The sequence below is a fragment of the Aquarana catesbeiana genome, linkage group LG01 (assembly GCF_042186555.1).
Source record: "Aquarana catesbeiana isolate 2022-GZ linkage group LG01, ASM4218655v1, whole genome shotgun sequence".
In the NCBI taxonomy this organism is placed as follows: domain Eukaryota; kingdom Metazoa; phylum Chordata; class Amphibia; order Anura; family Ranidae; genus Aquarana; species Aquarana catesbeiana.
Window position 1 is genome coordinate 571,411,478 of NC_133324.1, and position 24,267 is coordinate 571,435,744.

The window sequence follows — 24,267 nt, forward strand, 5'->3', positions numbered from 1 at the left end:
GTGGGCTACGAAGGCACAGGAAATTTAGTCAAAATTGATGGCAAGGTGAATGCAGTATGTTATCAAAAAATACCAGGAAGCTGCGCATGGGACGTACTTGGACATTCCAATATGACAATGATCCAAAACACAAGGCCAAGTGGACCTGTCATTGGCTACAGCAGAATAAAGTGAAGGTTCTGAAGTGGCCATCTCAATCACCTGACCTCAATATCATTGAGGTCAGGTGACTGAGATGGAGGCTCCTCCTGGAGGCTTTTTGCCAGGAGGAATGGGCAGCTTTACCATCTGAGAAGATAAAGAGCCTCATCCATAAATACCACAAAAGACTTCAAGCTGTCATTGATGTTAAAGAGGGCAATACATGGTATTAAGAACTGGGGTATGTAAACTTTTGATCAGGGTAATTTGGGTAGTTTGTGTTGTGATTCTGATTTAAAAAGAGTAAACACAGTTGACTGATAATAAATGGCTTCAGCCAAACACTAACCATGAGTGAAAGAAAAGTTTTTGTGTTATCATTCATATTCTCTGAAAAATGGCCAAGAAATCATAAATTCTGCCAGGGTATGTAAACTTATGAGCACAACTGTATATTGTGACCGGAACTAAAAAACTGAGTTACATTGGCTTTTAGAAGCAGGACCCCAATCAAAATTTTAGTACCAAAACATGTGAACTAAAATGTGTGCTCCTATGCTCCCGGCCTATAATGATATCAGTTAAACCTATCCCAGTTGAACCCATGCAGGGCACAGGAACAAGTTCACTTAAGGAAGGGCTCCAGTCTCCCCCAGAAAAAAATAAAAGTCAACAGCTACAAATACTGTAGCTGCTGACTTTTGTTATAAGGACACTTACCTATCCAGCAATCCGGTATTGTCTTCACCTGAGCTTATTCTTCAGTCGGCTTTAGTTTCAGGCGCCGGCATCTTATGTGAGGGAAACTGGCAGTGAAGCCTTTCTGCTTCACAACTGGCTCCCACTGCGCATGCGCAAGCTGCTCTGCACTTTGTGAATGGTCCTGCAGTCTTCTGGGACCTTTGATGTGTCCCAGAAGGTTGCGGGGGAAGGAGGGGTGGGGGGCAAAACCAGATACCCGCTCCCTCCACCCCTCCAAAAAACTTCCAATAATTAATGAGAGGGGGGTGAAGTTCCACTTGAAATTGGAACTTTAGTCAGAAAATTAAGTCTTGCTAGATAACTTCAGGCTGACCCCTTTTGCAGGTATAGCTATGTAAAACATTAAAAATAAGTGCCTATGCTGTGTAAAATCCAATAATACAGCCATGACCAAAAGTTTTGAGAATGACACAAATATTAATTTTTCACAAAATCTGCTGCTTCAGTGTTTTTAGATCTTTTTGTCAGATGTTACTATAGTATACTGAAGTATAATTACAAGCATTTCAAAAGTCTCAAAGGCTTGTATTGACAATTACATTAAGTTTATGCAAAGAGTCAATATTTGCAATGTTGACCCTTCTTTTTTCAAGACCTCTGCCATTTGCCCTGGCATGCTGTCAATCAACTTCTGGGCCACATCCTGACTGATGGCAGCCCATCCTTGCATAATCAATGCTTGGAGTTTGTCCGAATTTCTGAGGTTTTTGTTGTGTTCACCCGCCTCTTGAGGATTGACCACAAGTTCTCAATGGGATTAAGGTCTGGGGAGTTTCCTGGCCATGGACCCAAAAGTTTGATGTTTTGTTTCCCAAGCCACTTAGTTATCACTTTTGCCATATGGCAAGGTGCTCCATCATGCCGGAAAAGGCATGATTAGTCACCAAACAGTTTTTGGATGGTTGAGAGAAGCTGCTCTTGGAGGATGTCTTTTATACCATTCTTTATTCATGGCTGTGTTCTTAGGCAAAATTGTGAGTGAGCCCCCTCCCTGGGCTGAGAAGCAACCCCACACATGAATGGTCTCAGGATGCTGTACTGTTGGCATGACACAGGACTGATGGTAGCGCTCACCTTTTCTTCTCCAGACAAGTTTTTTCCGGATGCCCCAAACAATTGCAAAGGGGATTCATCAGAGAAAATGACTTTACTCCAGTCCTCAGCCGTCCAATCCCTGTACCTTTTGCAGAATATCAGTCTATCCCTGATCTTTTTCCTGGAGAGAAGGGGCTTCTTTGCTGCCCTTCTTGACACTAGATCATCCTACAAAAGTCTTCACCAGATGCACTCACACCTGCCTGCTGCCATTCCTGAGCAAGCTCTAAAGTGTTGGTGCCCCGATCCTGCAGCTGAATCAACTGTAGGAGATGGTCCTGGCGCTTGCTGCACTTTCTTGGGCGCACTGAAGCCTTCTTCACAAATGCAGTGGAAATGTTTTTTTTTTTTTTTATGGGATTAAGTTAATTTTCATGGCAAAGAGGGACTTTGCAATTAATTGCAATTAATCTGATCACTCTTTATAACATTGTGGAGTATATACAAATTGCCATCATAAAAACTAAGGCAGCAGACTTTGTGAAAATTAATACTTGTGTCATTCTCAAAACTTTTGGCCATGGCTGTACACGCTGACCCTGCTCTGCACATGTTCAGCTGCTCTCCATTTTTTTTGTAGAGGCCAAACTGCTGACAGCCTTAAAGCGGAATTAAACCCTCTTATCCTTTACAGCCAAGGAAGCTGCTTCTGTTTGATCTGCAACTGTCATAGTCTTGCATATGTAATGAGCTATGACACCAGCCATTTGATGGTATGACAGTTTTTTTTGAGGACACAAGCAAATGTGACAGCAATTCCAGTTTTCCAGGAATGTAACCGTTTTTTTAAACTGTTTCATCGATGGGCGTGGCTCCACTTTCTGATTTACTTCTGCTCAGGGGCTTTGTGCTTCAGAAAAATGGCAGCCTCCAGTGAGAAAAAAACAGGATCAATGCTGGAGGTAATTTACAACGCACAGTATTTGTGGTAGCATAATTATTAACGTGGAATGTATGTTCTTTAATAAAGAACATTATTGTTATCAAATTGTTATGGATAAAGTTCCACCTTAAGTTCTGCATTTCTGAGCTGCATCTTTCTTCCCTTCACTTCTCTACCACTATGTTTGACCGCCCAGAGAGAGGAGAAATAAGTAAGGAGAGCTTCATTGTGACAGAATTGATTGACTGGTTAGTTGATTGATATGGGGGTAGCAGTGAAGAAAACCTGTCTGTTATTTTAACCTCTGCCTTCAGAGCTTTGAGTTACTGACCTGAGGTCACCAATGAGTACTTTTCCTGGGTCACTGTTTCAGAAAGTATTAAAGCCATTGAGAGCCAGGCAGGTAACCTTTTCACAAGATGGCGAGCAATGGTTGTTTCAGTATTTCTCTAATGACAGGATTATTTAGTGACTAACATAGATCTTTAATAGAAACCATAAGTTCAGCCCTAAAAGGGTATAGTTGGCAAATAAAAAAAATGTTCATTGATTCCTTCTCCATATTATTGCTCATTTCCCCATGTTATGTCTCATTATATATGCTACAAGTACAGAAAAAAAACTGTTGATCTGCCAGAAATCCAGTGATCTGTTACCTTTTGGTAGTGAGCCGACAACACGGTGTCTCTGCTGCACTAATATCCCCAACAAAGTTCTTCCCTGTTAGACTACAGGATCCCCCCACCCATCTCTATAACACAAGGATGGTGTTGTGCAGTCCAACAGCGGGAGCAGAAGCAGCCTTATCAGCTCAATATAGGAAGTTAGCACCTCACTGGATTTTTGGCATATGTTATTCTGTACTTGCAGAAATTTATAAAGAGACAGACAAGGGAAAATGTGCTGGTATCGCAGAGATGTATTAAACATATTTTAAAGCGATATTAAACCCAAAACCAAAAATGTGACATATTGCAGCATACCAATCATTAGATGTTTAGGCTTTTTTCCCTCTGTTTTCATCTGGTGATTTGACCAGCAACACAGCTCCTGTATTAGCTCCCACTCTGGATGAAGGAGAAAAGTAGGGACACAGCAGCTAGCAGCCAGCAGCATTGTCAGTCTGGGGGAGGGGAGTGTAATGCCCTGTACACACGACCGGTTTTGCCGTCGGAATAAACTCCGAAGGTTTTTCCGACGGAACTCCAACGGAATTCCATTTAAGCGGTCTTGCCTACACACGGTCAAACCAAAGTCCGACCAAAGTCCGAGTGTCCAGAACGCGGTGACGTACAACACGTACAACGGGACTAGAAATAGGAAGTTCAGTAGCCAGTAGCCGATAACTTCCGTCTCGTACTTGCTTCAGAGCATGCAACGTTTTTGGTCCGTCGGAACAGCATACAGACGAGCGGTTTTCCCGATAGGAATTGGTTCCGTCAGAAATATTTAGAACATGTTCCATTTCTAGGTCCGTCAGAATTTTCTAAAAAAAAAGGCAGATGAGGCATACACACGATCGGAATATACAATGAAAAGCTTACATAAGACTTTTTCTGTCGGACATTCCACTCGTGTGTACGTGGCATAAGATGTACTAACAGATCATTGGTGCTCAACCTGTGGCCCTCCAGCTGTTGCAGAACTACAAGTACCATCATGCCTCTGCATTTGGGAGTCATGCTTGTAACTGTCAGCCTTGCAATGCCTCATGGAACTTGTAGTTTTGCAACCGCTGGAGGGCCAAGATTGGGCACCCATGCCATAGATTATGCAATTTTCGTTCCTTTGACCCTTCTTGGGTTAGAAAAGAAAATCACTCGATTCCCTCATCAACACAATCAGTATGTTGTTGTATTCTGACAGTGGGAGGTTTCCCTACAGTCAGGATGCAATGATCACTGCTAATAGCTATAGCTGCCAGCAGTGATCACATAAGAAAATATGGACAGGCTGGTTGCAGCAATGTCTATCAATAGATCAACTTCAGTATAACCCACCTACCCATAGCTGGATCGAGATCCAGCTTTGACCTGTCATTTTGATTCATCTATGGCCAGCCATAGAAGCCAAATTCCAACTCACAGCCCCAGCTCAACAATTTTTTTCTTTTGGGAAAAAGGTTTTACAGAAATAAAATCTGATCATTGTAAGCACCCCTGTCAGTGGTAAACAGTTTATCTCATTCCACAAACTGCTACTGTACATCTACAAGAGAGCTTGTTCTTCTGAAAAATGACAGACTTTCTGGCCAGATTACTAGGTGAAAATATGGGAAAGAAAGCCTAAAAAAAGAAAACAAATTAGGTCACCACATCTAAGAATTAGTAAACTCCAATATAACAAATATTTACTTTTAGGTTTAATACCTAAACTTTAAGTTTTATGTAGTGAGTTACCCATAAGCTTTCCCCGAAAATTAACTTTTGACCATAACCTATCCTTTTAACCAAATCCCTATACTACATTACCCCAAAATCCAGTGTTTACCTTATCAGTGCTGGCACCAAAAGCTCACATTTCACGCCCACACTGAGATGTGACAGAAGGGAGATTTTCTTGAAGATAATAAGATAATTGTTGCAAGATACTTAACAGCAGAAATCTGACAGCTAGAGTTTGCTGAAATATAAATAGTTTATTTTTTTTGTGTTCATTTATAGTGTAATTACCAGAGTCAATTAACAACCAACTCCACTAGGATATATATGTACCAGCATATATGTGTGTGAAAGAGAGAGAAAGGCATAAGCCTTTTAGAGCAGCAACAACCATATGTGTGAAAAACGTTTTTTTTTTTTATTTATTAATATAATTCAATGTTTTATTTTATTTATTTAATGTATTATCCAATAAATGTGTGCAGCCCTTTTACATTATGTACATTTACATCTGTCCCTCTCCTCGAGTTTACAATCTAAGGTCCCTGTCTTGCATGCATACTCATATACTGTACTGTAGGTCCAATTTAGATATTCCGGTAAATGTTAGCTGTTGTATGTGGCTATTTTTTCACTTCAGGCTGTCACCTCCTGAGTAAGTCTGACTCAGAAAAAATGTTGTAGCTCCCATCATGTAGGCTGTGTTGCCTTTCAGGTTGATTTAGTGGATGGTTTGTACATAAAATAGGAATTGCAATCACTTGGGGTGAACATAAACATTAGGCATGTAGGCATTATCCAGCTGCCATCAGGCTAAACACTCTGTAAGGCACTACAGAGAGTAGCATAAATATGTACACTCAGCCGAATATACCTTTTTATGTTAGGGGAGAGGGGAGGGGGGTAGCGGAGTGAGGAGCAGCCAGATGTTGCCTGTGCCACTTGTCACTGGGGAAATCATATCTATCATAAAAGTTTCCTAACCTGTCACATTGATCATTCCCCCTGGGATCTGGCCAAAAATGGCTGGATTGGCAAGTGTCATCTCATGTATAAATGGCTTTACTGAACTGAAAATGACCTGTCCTTTCATTACAGGTAAAATAGATAGAAATGTTACTTGTTTATATTACGGATCTCAACATGTCATTTTGAAAAATATCCCTTTCTAGTCAAAGATTTTCACTCATCAATTAGGTTAGCATTTAGAGTCACAATAAACTCTGATTTAAAAAAAAAAACTATATTCAAGTATGTATTCTTAACTCAGAAAGTGCCTTCTATTGCCTTCAGCCTCCTCTAAATCCCCAAATTCCTTTTTTTGCCGCTCTGATCTGGCTTCCTGTTAGAGGGTGGCTTTGTTCATTCTCCATAGTCCCACTGTATATAGGAACATAGCCACCCTCTCTTGCTCACTCCCAAAATGAACTAGGGACTGTGGACTATGGGATTTATAGTGTGAACGAAGAGTGCACATTAGTAGCGGTCATATGCACTGCTCATTCCAAACAAAGAAAAGTGAGAGGGAGAAGGAGAGGCTCAAGATCTTACAAAAGGCATTACAAGAAGGCAGAAAAAACCTTTTCATAAAAAATAAATTACAGGGCCATAAAGTAGTGGCTGTGTATGGGTTTGTGTATATGTTTTTGAAGATGGGGATATTGTTTAGTGTCACTGGCCAAACATGGATTGAAATTTGGCCAGTCCAGCAGGGGCTGGCCAAATTTTGATCCATGTATGGGCAGGCTGGTTGTACATCTATCACTCGACTTGTGTACAACCAGCCTGTTGGGTTTTGGCCAAACGATCAGTGCCACTGACTAAGCTCCAGGGGACGGTGCAAACCGCATTGGAGGCGCGGCCTGGCTGGAGCCCAGGCTGAGACTGCCACATACTCTTTCATAGCAGATTTGCAGTGATTTGCAGCTTAAGGAATATTTTCTTCACTACATGTTAACGTCCGGAGCTGCGATGAGCTCCGTTCCTGGGACACTCCTAAGAGTTGGCGATGGACTATAACCTTCTGGAGCCTGAGGGGCACCTACATGTTTACATTTGATTAGTGCCGCTGGCTATAGCTAGCAACACTGATCACTATATGTTGATGGGGAATTTTTTCCGCTGTCACAATACAATAGCTTAGTGGGATGGATTCTCCCATTCACATAGAATGTTTAGATGGGAGAAATCGGTTCATTTTTTGTTCAGCTTACTGGTTGAACGAAAAAAAAAGAAAGTGATATGCATTATAAAATATGTGTAATTATATTTAATTCAGTATCTTAGCTTTGCAGATTATATATGTGTGTATATTATATATATATATATATATATATATATATATACAGTATCTCACAAAAGTGAGGGGTGTACTCACTTTTGTTGCCAGCGGTTTAGACATTAATGGCTGTGTGTTGAGTTATTTTGAGGGGACAGAAAATTTACACTGTTATATAAGCTGTACACTCACTACTTTACATTGTAGTAAAGTGTCATTCAGTGTTGTCACATGAAAAGATAAAATAAAATTTTTACAAAATTGTGAGGGGTGTACTCACTTTTGTGAGATACTGTATATATTTAAAACTACTTTTGTTAAAACCCCTGCCATTTTATTAACTGCTGTCTTTGTCCTTTGGGAAGATTTCACTTTATATCTTTTTCAAAAGATGCATCAGGGAGTAAGAGGACTTCTCTACAAAGTGAGAGCTAAGCCGTACACACACAACCGGACTGGTCTGACGGAACAAATCCGTCGGACAATCCGACCGTGTGTGGGCTTCAGCGGACTTTTTCTGTCGAAAATCAGACGGACTTTAGATTTGGAACATGTTTCAAATCTTTCCGACGAACTCGAGTCCGGTCGAAAAATATGTTCGTCTGTATGCTAGTCCGAGGGACAAAAAAGGACACAAGGGCAGCTATTGGCTACTGGCTACTGGCTATGAACTTCCTTATTCTAGTCCCTTCGTACGTCATCACGTTCAAACCAACGGACTTCCGTCCATTCGTGTGTGGGGAAGTCCAGTTGTTCGAAAGTCCGTTGTAACTCTGTTGAAAGTCCGTTGGAAAGACCGTCGGACCTTTGATGCTGAAAAGTCCGCTCGTGTGAACACGGCATAAATGTACTTCTTAGATATCTGTCACCAGAATAGTGTCCCTATAATAAAAGCATCACATTGGTTCTAACCCTCACCACACTAAACTGTAACTAATTTTTTTTTGTCTACCTTTGAAATGTGTGATACCTTAAAGTGTTACTAAACCCAGGAGCCTGCATTCACTCTATGTGGTCTCCCACAGTAAAGAGAACATTGAAATGCAATTGTTTTAGTAAATATAAACTGCTAAATATCTTTTCTCATCAGCAGTTAGAGCAGTTCTGTGACTTCAATCCGTGTCTGCTTAGGAGAAGTTTTCTTTCTCCTCTGACTGCCCTATGAGGCTGCAGGACTCCTGACCCTCTGTCTGGACAGTGCTGATTGGCCCTGTGCTGATCACATGCACTCTCCCAAGAAAAAAAACTCTCTAGCAATACACACCAAACTGAGCATGTGTAGATTGTCCCCAAGGCTCTGTTCTTACATTCTTTTACACAATGCAGAGGATTAACCCCTTAGGTTCCACAGTGAACATAACAAGCATGCTTTACTGCATATACAGACTGATTGTACCGTTGTGGGTTTAGTAACACTTTAAAGCAGGGGAGTAATATATAAGTAATACTACTGTGTTCCATTATGTTTCTGAAGGATTTTGGAATATGTATTGCCATTAATCAAGTATTGGTACAGCTCCATGGTTTGTGGAAAAAATTCCAATAAAACTTTGACATTTTGGTTTCTTAGCACCTAACAGACATTTTGTGGGCCTTAATTGAAGACTGGCAGTGTTAATGTGTACGTGTTTGTGATTAATATATAATTCAGCTGAAAGTATAAACTGGGACAAGGAAATACTCCCTTGCTGCCATCTTTAATTTAGGGTTTGGAAATATTACTGTGATGAGAATAGCCAAGTAGGATAGCCCTTTGAAAACTACATTCCCTGGCAAGCTGCATTTTTAGAGATAGGAATGCAGTGGGGGTATGTGGTATTCACAATGTCCTCACATCTTCAAAATCCTGTGTGTCATTTGCTGATAAAGGTCATATTTCTAGCTATTTTATCCTCCCTAGAAAATATTTTGTGCATTTGTGCTCTGCAATGATGACTTTCACTGCAATGCAAGAGATGTCAATGTATCAAGGAGATTGATAAGTAAGCCACTTAAGATTTCAAGCTTAAAGTGTATTTCCACTTTTGCAGTTACATTTGAGACCCCCCCCCCCCCCCCCAATATATTTTTGCTATGCATTCTCATTCAAACAGCATACCTACAAATAATTTAAATATAAATATTTCTTACCTTTCATGTTTCTTTGGAGAAGGTTTATACCTAAGACTATAGGCAGCTTCTATTGAAATAGCTTGCAATTAGGGGACAGATTAAAGCCTAGTACACACGATGAGCTTATCAGATGAATAATTTTTTTTTTTTGTTGCATGGTAGTCTCCATATCGAAAACAAATAGGTTACTAAAGTTTGAAAATTCACGTACGACAGAAAAAAATTCTGAAGTAATGTAATGTATTCGTTTTGTATTTTCAAACGAAAACTGTACTGATTAACCACTTTCCGTCCCAGCCATTGTAATATGACGCCCGCAGAGTGGCTCTCCCATCCTGGGCAGGCGTCATATGACGTCCTCGGCTTCCCGGGGTTGTAGGGGGTGCACACCCGCCACGTCACTCGGGAGTCAATTTGCGTTTCCGGCAGTCGCAATGTCCGCCAGGCACCCGCGATTGCTTGTCACAGAGCAGGAATGTAAACACACAGATCCACGTCCTGTCAGGGGATAGGAGACCGATCGTGTGTTCCTAGTGTATAGTCTCCTCCCCTAGTCAGTCCGTTCCCCCCACAGTTAGAACCAATCCCTAGGTAACACATTTAACCCCTTGATCGCTCCCTAGTGTTAACCCCTTCCCTGCCAGTGACATTTACACAGTAATCCGTGCATATTTATAGCACTGATCGCTGTATAATAATCAATGGTCCCAAAATAGTGTCAAAAGTGTCCGATGTGTCCGGCGCAATGTCGCACTCTTGATAAAATTCGCCACCATTATTAGTGAACAAAAAAAAATTATAATAAATATGCCATAAATCAATAACCTATTTTGTAGGCGCTATAACTTTTGCGCAGTCCAATCAGTATATGCTTTTTGCAGGTTTTTTCTCCCAAAAATATGTAGAAGAATACATATCGGCCTAAACTGAGGAAAACATTTGTTTGTTTTTTTTTAAAATTGGGATATTTATTATAGCAAAAAGTAAAAAATATTTTTTTTTTTCCAAAATTCACGGTCTTTTTTTGTTTATAGCGCAAAAAATAAAAACCGCAGAGGTGATCAAATACCACCAAAAGAAAGCTCTATTTGTGGGGAAAAAATTATCAAAATTTAATTTCATTACAATGGCACACGACCGCAAAATTGTCATTCAAAATGTTACAGCGCTGAAAGCTGAAAATTAGCCTGGACAGGAAGGGGGTGAAAATGCCCTGTATTGAAGTAGTTAAACAAAAATTGTACAATCTGGTATTGTACGAGAAAAATGTTCATGTTTGACCCTTTGGAAATTTTTGGACAAAAGCTTACGATCAGATTATCGCACTTCGAAAGCAGTATTTTTTGTATAATATTCTGATCGTGTGTACGGGGCTTAAGGATGTACAACCCAGTGTCTTTGTTAGGACAGACAGTGTGCACATCTAGATTACAACTGATTATAAAGTTCTGCCAGCACGGTACAGACAAGGTTCATTAGGGTGAAAAATAACTGCAAAATTGCAAATAAACCTAAAGCAAAATTAAACTCGGCTGCACCTAAAGCTGAATATTTTTTTTAAATGGGCCCCCAAGAGGTTTATGCCATAATATGCTAATATGCACTGCATATTACCACATTGTGGCAGAGTTACCTGTCAAACAAAGCTTTCAATTGTTGTAGTGTCAGTGCTCCAGCTGGTTCCAGGAACTTACATTTTCGCCCTGTCTTCCTTCCGGGCTCACTCTTTTCAGCTGCATGAATAGCTGGGTCACAGTGTTGTCACTTCCATGCATGCAAATGGGAGTCACTTCAACATGGCACAGAGCGATGCCATAAATATACACTGAGCTGCACAAGTGTGACTCAGTATGCATTATTGCACACAGGCAGGGAGAAGGGAAAAGGCTACTAGGGTCTCTTCTGTTATAAAAACTGTACTAGTCAGTGGTTTTTCAAATTTCTAGTTTAATACCTCTTTAAAAATGAATCCTTATTGAGCCAAACTTTTATTTTTCTTAAGGAAGGTTGTACTAAAATTGGTTTGTTAAAGCATTTAGAAGCTATGTTCTTTAAAATGCTCACATCTACTTTTCTCTGTTCAGCATGGTGTACAGTGGAAGAAAAATCCTTGTTCTACCTGTATTTGTGATAAAGGAGAGGTCAAGTGCCATACTAAGACCTGTTCATCACTTACATGTTACAAGGTAATGTAACCAGTGTTTCTTAGTGGGAATATATTACCATGACCTGGAGACAGGTTGTGTTTTTTCATTTGTAATGTGCCTGGACCCTATGAAATCCTAAAGTTTTCATTAAGAGTTTAACTAAAGTTAAAGCAAGTGGAAGTTTTCATCTGCAGTGTCATCTTAACTGTATAAAAATGTGTATTTAGCTTAGTGTAGAAAAGATACAGCGATCTTGATCTAAAACCCAATAAACATTTTGAATTGAAGTAACTGACAGTGATGCATCAGAAGCTACAAATGAAAGTGTTGATATAGATCGGTGGTCTCCAAACTGCGGCCAGGGGGCCAGATATGGCCTTTTGCTTGCCTTTATCTGGCCCTTGGGGCACTATTCCACCAACTGACACCAGTGATAGAGCACCATTCCCCCTACAGACACCATCAATGGGGCACTATTCCTACCATTAATACCAATGATGGGGCATTTTCTACTCACACTGGCCACAGTCTGACCCCCTAAAGCCTGAAGAACAGTAAACTGGCCCTTTGCTTAGAAAGTTTGGAGAACCCTGATATAGATAGATGTATTTTGCACATCATTATTGCTGTTTACACATTCAAATAAGTCCATTAATGTGTGTAATTAATTCATCCAAAGGTATCCGTTACCTTGACTATGTTTTTGGGCTGTTATCCAACATTTAACTACCAAAACACAATTTTTCCTCTGAATATTCAAGTATACACACACCCATACGTACAGGTTAAATCGATCAGAAAATCATTACCTGTGTACTGACTGAGATCCATTCCCTGGATTGAACTTTCACTGCAGGCAATCATGCCAACATATTAGAAAAAGCATATAGACATTTTTTTTGCGTATGGGTATTTTTAATTTGACACAGGGGAGGCCACATATACTTTTTACCATCATTATTGATGGACATTTATAATATATATTCATTAAGCATTTGCCTTGAGACTAAAGTTGGCCATACACAGTTCAATTCCTGCAAAATCGTCCAGAATTCGAGGTACCTATAGGTACCACCTGGCTCGGCAAACTTCAATTGAAAAATCAAAGGATCGGGGTGGAAAATTGTTGGCCAAACAATGACAGCATCCAGTCAGATGCAGTCACTGTTCAGGTATTCAAGCAGCCGCAGGTGTTGTGGCTGCTTAAATACATGAGTGTTTTGTGTGGATGGGATAATCTATTTTTTTTTATATTCTTTATTTTATTGCATTATAAAAATTACACAGGAGTACAAAATTATCCATAAAACCAGTCAACTTCCTTATTTAAATCTCCTTTCACTTTCTTCCCAAAGTTCTACCTCCAGGGGATAATCTATTTATTTCAACTTCTTCTGATTTATGACTGGCATCACATCAAAATGCCTATTTAATAAAACTGACCAACATGAAATAAATGAGTTTGGTGTACACCCAAGGTTGTATATAGGTTTGTAAATGACATTAGTTATTTTTCTTATGTTGTTAGGGCCAAACCAAAATAAAGCAACCGCGTCAGTGCTGTGAGGAGTGTGTGTCCAGTAAAGGGAGCTGCACAGTGAATGGATCCATCAGGTACCATGGAGAGCTCTGGAATGGAAGTCACTGTGACTACTGCCTGTGTGATCGAGGGAAAGTGCTTTGCTATCCAGCACAGTGTTCCAAAGTGGAGTGCTCATGGGTAAGTTTGGTTCTGACTCCTAAATAACAGCATTAAAGAACAACTTCAGAGGTAGCCAAAAGTGCAATATACACTTGCATGGCCATGCTGCAAATTTGTTAAAATATGTTGTCATAAAACTGTTGGACCTGTTGTGACTTGCATAAGTATGCAAACAAACTCTCTTGTCTTACAACCACAATAATCAGGTGCACATGAATAAAGAATAACTCTCAGGAGAGGTGTTACTGTCTGTAAGCTGGCACCCTCAGCATTCCCATTACAAGGTTTGCCCCTTTGTTTGCAGATCAGATCATATATTTCCTAAAAGCACAGAATCTTCTAGTGGTTAAATGGGACAAGGATAGCCCATCAGTCTTGAAAGGGATGCAGCGAATGCCAGATTTCACATATTTTTGTGTGACTCAGGCATTCATACTATGACAAGAAGAGGATGAAGAGCAGCCATACAGTGACGGTCAGCAGCATAAGGATCCTTAACAGCAAGTGTTTTCACACAGAGAATTGTTTCTATTAAATTGTGTTGGGATTCTTTATAGATAGAAATAGACCTTCTTTATATATAGTGTTTACCTTTTTTTAAAAAAATGAAAAGGTGAACTAACATCCTACACCTTCCCCATCCCCGGGCCCCGTTGTACTTACCTTCTGTATGGTATGGACTGTCAGTGTCCATGCATTCGGTGTAGCACTCCCGGGGTTTTAAAATTCCTGCTCTTCTCCCTCTGCATTCTCTAGGGCTTCTGGGACAGATCAGCACATTTCTGATTGTTCAGTGCCAGATCAGTGGGCTGTGCCATCCTGGAAGCCTTGCAGAATGAAAGCTTTGGAAGGCTACACTGGCTGCTTGGGCACTGACAGCGCATCACCCACAGGAGGTAAGGACAGTTGGGACTGGGGTGGGTGTAGGGTGTAAGTTCACCTTTAATTTTTTTTCTGAAAAGGTGAAGTAACACCATAAGAACAAGTTTTGATTTTTAATTTGTATCTGTGTGTATTAAACACTACAGTATAAAGGTGGTTTTGATTTAACGGAGCACAAAGGCAGGTAAACAATGATAACAATATACGTTTTTTTTTTTAAAGTGGACCTTCGCTCTTACCTAACTGCCCCCCTTTCAGCATATCGCAACAAAAAAACACTATTTTCTACGATGTGCATCCAATGCTTCCTTGCTCGCCTAGGCTAGAATGACCCCCCCCATCGTCTCCCACCAGAAGCCCCCAGGATATCAATGTCATGCATGGCAGTAGGCTTTGGTAATGTGTAGAGCACACTATGCATGAGTGGTGGAGCGTCATCAGGGGGCCAGCTGCTGGGACCAATAATAGACAGCTGACCTCCTGATGACGCCAGAGAGAAAGATGGCTTGTGGCAGATCAAGGGAACGACAGATTCTTTGGTTGGGTGGGTATGCTATTTCAGCTGAACCCAGGGAACAAGGTAAGAGAAGGATGAAATCACATTTAACCGGGGGGGAATTACATTTTTAAGTAAAAACATAAAATTTAACATGACTAGTTGTTATAGGTTATTGCTTATTGTACATAGTCATTACCCTTTGCACTTAGACTAAGGCCATGTGTGTTTAAGTAGAATACAGCTTTCATTGCTAAGTAAACATATCTTAGTAACTTGTGTTAGATTATGTAGCAATTCTATGCAGCTTTACTTAGTTATGAGAATAATGCCAATTTTAGCATAGCATAGGCAGCATTCATAGCTTGCTTCTCTGCAACTCTTTAAAAAGAACAGCGGTCCTCTGAGCAGCTTGCCAGAAATATTTTAGGCAATATGTTGAAGAAATACTTCCCCACAGCTGTCAAGAAGGATTTTCTATTAATATTTTATGAATGAATGAATAACATGATGTCCTATTGATGGTTCAGGAGGACATCTGTACACACGTACTATGCAAGTTATGTTAAATTCAACAGTGTATACTGTATGTTAGATACGGAGCATACAGTGTTTAACCTTGTTCACAGGTGAATGTACATTCTGGTTGAACAATGAACTCCTGATTTAGGGGTAAATAGGAAATTGAGTTGAACCATTCAGTACATCATGTGCATAGGGAATCATTTAATATGAGGCATTTATTAAGCAAATTATGGCAAATTTAGATGCCAGTCAGGCTTTTTGCCAGTTAACAAAGTCTATGCAACAGTTTTTATTTACATTTGCAAACCCCCACGACAGTAATCTTGTGCAGCAAACTGCAACACAATTTCACAGGTCTTTAACAGATTAATCACTTAAGATAAAACAGGTTGTCATCAGGATGAGGTAGTTTTCTTTTAAAACAGATACACAATTAAGAAGTGGTCAGGGGCAGTTTTTATTCTGTCTCAGTGCTATTTTAGAGCAGACGAGGGGAAACGTATTAATTAGGTTGTCTAATTATAGTAAACCTGCCTCAGTGCTCCTGTTTAGCATTGTCGAGCTGTGTGACGGAATTGATAAATGTGTTTTGTGCTGCCTCATGCATTACCTGCGACAACTGGCTTTCAATTGAAAGTGCAAGCTCAATGAATGATTTGCTCTCTTTGAGCGACCAACATCAGAAGATCATTTAAAACCAGGATGGAACACTGCCTAAAATCTCACAGATGGTGAATGAGCTTAACCTGTCTAAGCAAGACCTAAAATGTCAATCAGCCTTTTATCAATTTTTGGACAAATGTAATATTGTATGACAGAGTTATGTGATATTTTTGAAAATGCAGGTACCACTTGTACCTGCAAACAAAAATGTTCAAGTTTTGCTTAATTCTGTGAGGGTCAAACATATATATCCTCCTAAAGTTGTCAATAAAATGTTATTATAAGCATAAAATGGCACTTAAAGGAGAAGTACAGCCAAAGCTCATTTGGCTGTACTTCTCCTGTGGATCACAGGAGTGCAGTCGGTTCTGCACTCCTGTGACCTGTTTTCAGTAGACAGTGTGCTGAAGTCCCGTCTGCTAACGTCACAGAGCCAGTCCAGGCTCGGGAAAGATCACAACCATATGGTCGGGATCCACCCAGGAGCCTGGACTGGCACCTGGCTCAGCCTCTCAGTGAGACGCCACTCCTGCCCCCTTCACAGCCCAGCACTCCAATGAACGAGGGCGAGGGAGAGACGACAGCGATGACTGACAGTTGCCAGCTCTCTGTTTAGGGAGCTGTGAGAACCGAGTGATTGGCGGTGTTTGATCACTCAGTTCTCAGTGTTGGAGCTGGGGGGGGGGGGGGGGGGGAGATGCAGCATCAGACTGATGCTGCATCCACCTAGTTAAGTATGAATCTACAAAAAAGCCAAAACCCATACTTCTCTTTTAAAGATGTTACATGGCAGCAAGTAATGCTTTAGCATTTCACATAGGCTACATTGTATTATTCTAGAGCATTAGATCATTCAAGACTCTAGAATCTACAGCTTCCTTATTCAAAAGGGAATTGAGAGGTAGTAAATACTATTCAGAAAGTTGATAATTGTTCTGCCTTGCATTAATAAACCTAAATTCAGGAAAGATTGAAAGAGCTGATACTATGCTTCAACAATTATCAATTTGTACTATATGTATGTGCGGATGATGACTGAGTTTCATAGAAGCGCATGAACTACACAACGTGTAACTATTTTCTCTTGAGCCAGCAAAGTCAATTTTAGTGGTTCCAAAATTATACCAACATACCAGAGGAATATCTCTAAAAATACTTAAGCTCATGAAAGCATTTCCTTAAACTTTACTTGACACTATAGTTTATTCAGTTGTTGCAATGGAATATCATTTTGCAGTTATTTTAAACACACATTCTAGATTAACAAATATGAATTTCCATATGGGGTAAATTATAATGACTTCCAGAATGATAGTGGCAGACCATTCATGATACATAGTTACCATCTGAGTTTGTGGTTCTGTTTTCATTACAGAATCGTATCTTGTTATTTTATACTCTATGTTGTTTGTTGTTTTTTTTTTTTTTTTTTTGCTCAGCTATAAAAAACTATATTAGCCAGATCAGCTCTTTATACCTGTATACCCCATATAGACAGGAGCAGTGTTAACATTTCTGCTATGGGTTTGTTGATTCATCAATAACTTCATAATTGCATAAGATAACATGGGAATACATATACATATATATATATATATATATATATATATATATATATATATATATATTCAGGACAAAAAAAGGGTTTCTTTTGGCAATATGGTCTTGCAAAAATTATTTTTTTTCCTATGCAATTTATAGACAATATTACATAACACAACTAGAAACAAATGAAAAATATGCTCATTTCTACTTTGACCAGTGTTAGTTTTAAGAACAGCTAGTTTAAGCGTCCTTGCACATGGGTTGCTGATCCCCTTTCCACGTAAATGCTAGGTATTTTTTTTTTGCACTAATTGAACTAATTTATAAAAAGCTTTCAATAGTACCTACACCAAATAGGAGTAACTAAAAAAAGTTTATTGTTGTAGCTTATGGACCATGATTTTTGTGACATAGATAATAAGTGCATTTTACAGGTAGAGAATGTTATACTTTCTAGTATTTTCTTCCTAATGACTTAAAAAAAAATATTAAAATAAAAAGCATGTTAATGCTCCCCAGCATTTCACTACTCTAAAGCCCCGTACTCCGGGCCGAATGTCTGGCGGTTCAATATAAACTGGCCCACATTTGGCCCGTGTGTACTGTAGCCGGTCCGACAGAAGCCAGCCGTTCAAATGGGCATGACCGTAAAAGGTCTGCCGTCTGTCTCCCAATACGCTCTCTCAGCCAATGACTGAGAGCGCTGACTGGAGTGTTCTGGCAGGTGGGCCATCCCCCTGTCAGAACACAATAGCACAGCAGAGGAGATCACTGTATTAACATCGGATTGTTAGTACAGCGGCTCCGACCTGAGCAATCAGTTTTTCTTCATTAAGCCTGCTGGGTTGAATGAAAAAAAACCTAGCAGTGTGTACTAGGCTTAAGTCTCTAACCTATGCTGCTTTTTCACAGATCTGGGCATGTATGCATGGACTTTTTTCATCACTGAACCTAAAAAGCAACTTCACCCTACCTAGTTAAAATTTTGTTTCTAATCCCTGATAATTGTCCCTGTATATAAATGAAAAAAAACATAATTACTGCGCTAAGGAGCCCAATAATGTCTTCCTTCCAGCCCAAAATTTTTCTTTGCCACTCTGCTCCCACATCGCCATCCTGAAACAAGATCCTGCATATGTGCAGACACACTGCAGGTCTCTGCCAGGTCTCCCCACCACGTGTGCACAGACCACCACGGTTCTCTGCCAGTACACAGTAATACTGCCTCCTGACATATGATATAGTCATTTGAGAAGGCGGCAGGAGGCTGGACAAGTCATCCTCGCCTAGGCAAGTATTCAGGAAGTGCATCCACTTTCATGTTAAAAAGAAAATCCAAATCTGTAAAGAGAAAGGGAAGGAAATCATAAGAGAGGAAGTGCTGTTTGTAGATGAAGGTCCACTCTAACTTCAGTTAAAAGTAGAAGGGAAATGACAAGAGGGTTAAAGTTATAAAAGGCTGCTACCTGGTCAAAAATCACACAGACAAAAAATAAAATAAAACCACCAATGCTTTGCTAATGACTTGGGAATTTAGTTTCTTAACGACCGCCCACTGTATATATATGTCGGCACTTTAAAGATGGATATCTGGGTAACGGCAGCAGCTGCTGCCACAACCGAGGTATCCATCTTTTCAGTGGGCGGTTCTATTTACAATGATGGGGTGGTCTCTGCGGCGGATTGGCCACGAGATCACCATTATCGGCGGCGGGAGAGGGGCCTCCCGCCGCTTAACGGAGCCATCGGTAGCGGCGGAGGCGATCAGGTCCTTCTCCTTCTGTGGTATGGATACAAGTGAGGGTAAGATGTCCCCCACCCGTCTCCATACCATAGCAGGACGGAAGCGACGTCAAAACGTCACTTTTGCTCATACGTCTTAAAGGGCCATTTTTTTGTTTTTATAAATAATTTTTTTTTTTATTGCATTTAAGTTCAAATATGAGATCTGAGGACTTTTTGACCCCAGATCTCATATTTAAGAGGACCTATCATGCTTTTTTCTATTACAAGGGATGTTTACATTCCTTGTAATAGGAATAAAAGTGACCCATTTTTTAAAGCGCCCCGTCCCAATGAGCTCATGCGCAGACGCGCAGAAGCGAACGCATACGTGAACAGCACCCGCATATCAAAACGTTCAAACCACACATGTAAGATATTGCCGTGATCGGTAGAGCAAGAGCACTAATTCTAACCGAAGACCTCCTCTGTAACTCAAAACATGCAACCTGAACAATTTTTTAAACGTCACCTGTGGAGTTTTTTAAGGGTAAAAGTTTGACGCCATTCCATGAGCGGGCGCAATTTTGAAGCGTGACATGTTGGGTATCAACTTACTCAGCGTAACGTTATTTTTCACAATATAAAAAAAAAAATTGGGCTAACTTTACTGTTGTCTTATTTTTTAATTCAAAAAAGTGATTTGTTTCCCAAAAAAGTGTGCTTGTAAGACAGCTGCGCAAATACGGCGTGACAAAAGGTATTGCAATGACCGCCATTTTATTCTCTAGAGTGTTAGAAAAAAAAAGTATAATGTTTGGGGGTTCTAAGTAGTTTTGTAGCAAAAAAACTTTTTTTTAACTTGTAAACACTGAGCTTGAAAAATAGGCTTGGTCCTTAAGTGGTTAAAGGAGTTTAAAGCTATTATATAGACATTGTTTCATCTTTTTGGTACATTAAAGAGATACAATGCATATTTATGCCTGTAGCTCTGCTCCCAGTTCTCCACCAAGCGTTCTTAAAGGGGTTATTTAGGTACATTAAAAAAAGAAAAAAAAAACATTTTTCTATTTACCCAGTCTGTGCAATGGAATCTCTAGCGGCTTCCCATGGGGGCACTCATGCGAGTCCCTCGGCTGCGTCCATTGACGTAGACAGCAGGACTCGGCCCCGTCCCCCACTTCCTGGTCACTGGCTTTGATTGACGGCACTGGGAGCCAATGGCTCTCGGTGCCCCAGCAAAACCAGCGAGACCCGGAAGTGAGGGGAGAAAAGATCTGCAGACATGCACGGTGCTGGATCGAATGAGGTCTCAGGTAAGTAAAGAGGGGATGAGGGGGCGATACTGACACCCAAACATTTTTTACCTTAATGAAAGGAAAGCATTAAGGTAAAAAACTTTTAGACTTTCCAACCACTTTAAGGTGGATTATGACTTAGACCACTGGACTTCCTGCTGCACCCAGTACTTAACCACTTAAGGACCAGCCTCGTTTTGAGATTTTGGTGTTTACATGTTTAAAACAGTTTTTTTTGCTAGAAAATTACTTAGAACCCCCAAACATTATATATTGTTTTTTTTCTAACACCCTAGAGAATAAAATGGAGGTCATTGCAATACTTTTTTTCACACCGTATTTGCGCAGCGGTCTTACAAGCGCACTTTTTTGGGAAAAATTCACATTTTTGTGCAGCGCATAAAACAAAATAAAAGGAAAAAGAAAAAGAGATAGTCCAATCCTGATGGGAACTCCAATGACCGGACAGAAGGAATAACAGGATCCCTCTTGGAGAAAATGGGAAAGTCCTTCTGATGTAAAGTGACAAAATCCTTCACTAAATAAGCCCAGATACGCTTACCAGAGATGGTGGACCTCCCTACCACAGAAGGTCAAAAGCACTTGTATCCCCACAGGGATGTTGCAAACCTCCCGTAAGGCTTGAGCAGTCCTCAATCACATTGTATGGAGCTCCTGTCCAGCAGGGAAACCCAGAAACAGAAAGGGAAACCTCCAAAGGCCAGTAAAGTGATAGTATGCAGCGCTCCAAAAAGACAAAGGAAACACTTTAAAGTGGAGTTCCACCCAAAAGTGGAACTTCCACTCATCAGATTCCTCCCCCCCTCCGGTGACACAGTTGGCACCTTTCAGGGGGGAGGGGGGTACAGATACCTGTATATTACAGGTATCTGTACCCACTTCCGGCATAGATAGCCGCAGAATCTGCGGTTATTTACGCCACTTCCTGCTCCCTCCCCGCTGCCTGCTGGGAAACACACGGGTCCCAGAGGCAGCAGGGACCATCCGTATTGCGCTGCGCGACTCGCGCATGCGCAGTAGGGAACCGGGAAGTGAAGCCGCACGGCTTCACTTCCTGATTCCCTTACCGAAGATGGAGGTGGCAGCACCCGAGGACGGAGAGACGCTTCGGCCTCGGGTGCCGACATCGCGGGCGCCCTGGACAGGTAAGTGTCCATGTTTTAAAAGTCAGCAGCTGCAGTGTTTGTAGCTGCTGACTTTTAAAAAAAAATTTTTCGGCGGCGCTCCGCTTTAAGTGTACTCCGTTTATTGGTCAAAAGTAGTGAGTAAAAATACAGCACTAACTAGCGCAATACATAAAACTGTGACCCCATGCTGACGAAGTCCAATCAGGACGTAACGCCTCATATGGGGGGTGGAGCTTGTTTTGCGGGCGTCACCCGCTGCCACCTCTATGCTGCTGATCTACTGATTGGCTTTTTTAAACAATTACAGTTTTATGTATTGCGCTAGTTAGTGCTGTATTTTTACTCACTACTTTTGACCAATAAACGGAGTACACTAATGCCCCGTACAAACGGTCGGATTTTCCGATGGTAAATGTCCGATCGGAGCGTGTTGTCGGAAATTCCGACCGTGTGTGGGCTCCATCAGACATTTTCCATCGGATTTTCCGACACACAAAGTTGGACAGCAGGAGATAAAATTTTCCGACAACAAAATCCGATCGCGTCAATTCCGACCGTGTGTGGCCTGTTCCGACGGACAAAGTGCCACGCATGCTCAGAAGAAATTCCGAGACGGGACAGCTCATTCTGGTAAACTTAGCATTTGCAATGGATACAGCACTTTCGTCACGCTGCAATGTTAAAAATGGTTTAATACAGCGCACTCTCTTCTTCTTTATAACGTGACAAGAATTAAGTAGTTTTGCTGCTCATATTCACACACACTTCTCACAAACTTCTTTCGTTACTATTTATCGGGATTCCCTCAATATATTTTGCTTTCTCACATCTGACAACATATTTTTGTATATTTTTTATATATTTTTGGGCTTTAATGTAGATTCTTTTTTTGTGTTTCTATTTTATTTTTTTTTATTTTTGCGATTTTGATTTGTACTCCCGAAAATGTTTGAGTGTGTTTTTTGTGACAAGTTCCCATAACACCATTGATATGTTGTTCTATTTAATCTGTAGGAGATTGTTTGGTGTTGTTGTCTCTTGTTAATTTCACATTTTATGTTAGAAATGTACCTAAATCCTCACCAACAAACTGTCCTTTTTGGATGAAAACACACACAGGAGAGTAGAATTTCCACAAAAAATTTATCAAAGGCTCACAACTATAAACAAAGAGGGAGGCAACGCTGGAGAAACTGCATAAGTGGGTGAAGCCTCGTAACCCCAGGGCAGACATCAATTATTTAAAAGCCAAATTGGTGGCCTGAGGAGTCCTTATCTAAGGGAGGGCAGTGTGGTCCAGAAGTCCCAGAGATCCGGAAAGCAGCAGATGACATCTGTGTCCCCAGGCTGTGGTCATACGAGAGACTGCATCTTCTGTCAGACCAGACTGAACCCAGGGTCATCACTCTCTGGTCTTCTTTCCACGCCTCCTTCCACGTGGTGGCTCTGGTGGTGGAGTTGTGGCAGCAGGAGGAGGAGGAGGAGGAGGATCGTCCATCTCAATGACATCCGTCTTGGGTGTTAGTTCCCCACTCACCCCCTTACGTAGGACTTTATAAATAAGGTCCTCAGAGAGCCTGCGTTGGCCCTCCTGCATGCCCTGCAATTTGGTGGCAGCCATGCAGACAAAGGCCTCTTCAGGAGTTGGTAAGGCTCTGAGGGACGCAGAAGCCTCCTGGATCAGCCTGAATGCTGAATCCTGCACGGGACTCGGAGTCGTCTTCCTGGCTCGTTTATGTGGCAGGCGGAAGGGAGGGACCTGAGACTCAGTCAGGCTGCGACTGGTCCCAGGCTTCTCTTGGCTGACACTTAGCCCCGCCTCCTCCTGGCTGCCACTAATCCCCGCCTCCTCCTGACTGCCACATTCTACAACCTCCTCCTGGCTGAGGTCTTCCTGTGTATGAAAAAGGGACATACTTTTATTTTTTTTTTCATCAATCACACACAATTTTCACCTCCTGACTGCTGCAAATTGAATGTTAACAAATATAACTGACTATCCTTCTGAGCCCAGCATTTTTCATTCTTGTCCCAATTTTGGGTGCCCACTACTGTCTATTGATATGTAAAACACTTTTTTCAATCAGCAATTAGTGATCAATAATAAAATCTAGTAAACATCATTTATTTATTGACCAGAAATCTGAGGAAGAATGCTATACCTGACTCCAGCTGGGCTCCTCCACTTCTTCCTGGCTGGTAGTCCCAGGTTGGACATCGGAAGCCTCAGCTGGGGTGGAAGAAAGCGTGGAAGGAAGAGTGGAGAGGGATTCCCTGACTTCAGTGTGGTCTGACAGAAATCGCAGTCTCTCATAGTACCACAGTCTGGGGACATAAACGTCATCTGCTGCTGCTCCGGATCTCTGGGAATCTGTGACCTTCTTGCGCTCCCTAAGATAAGTGCTCCTCAGGCCATCAATTTTAGCTTTTAAATAAGGGATGGTTGCTGTGGGGACCACCGGCTTCACCAACTCCAGCAGTTTCTCC

General features: G+C 41.1%; 1 protein-coding gene across 1 annotated transcript in view; it reads left to right on the forward strand.

Annotated features, from left to right (window-relative positions):
- FRAS1 (Fraser extracellular matrix complex subunit 1) overlaps positions 1-24,267 on the forward strand; it is an 830,295-nt gene that overhangs the window by 286,597 nt on the left and 519,431 nt on the right. Inside the window, exons 8-9 of the mRNA XM_073597432.1 lie at positions 11,737-11,838; positions 13,328-13,519. Coding sequence (XP_073453533.1) covers positions 11,737-11,838; positions 13,328-13,519 — 294 coding nt within the window. The remainder of the gene's footprint in view (positions 1-11,736; positions 11,839-13,327; positions 13,520-24,267) is intronic.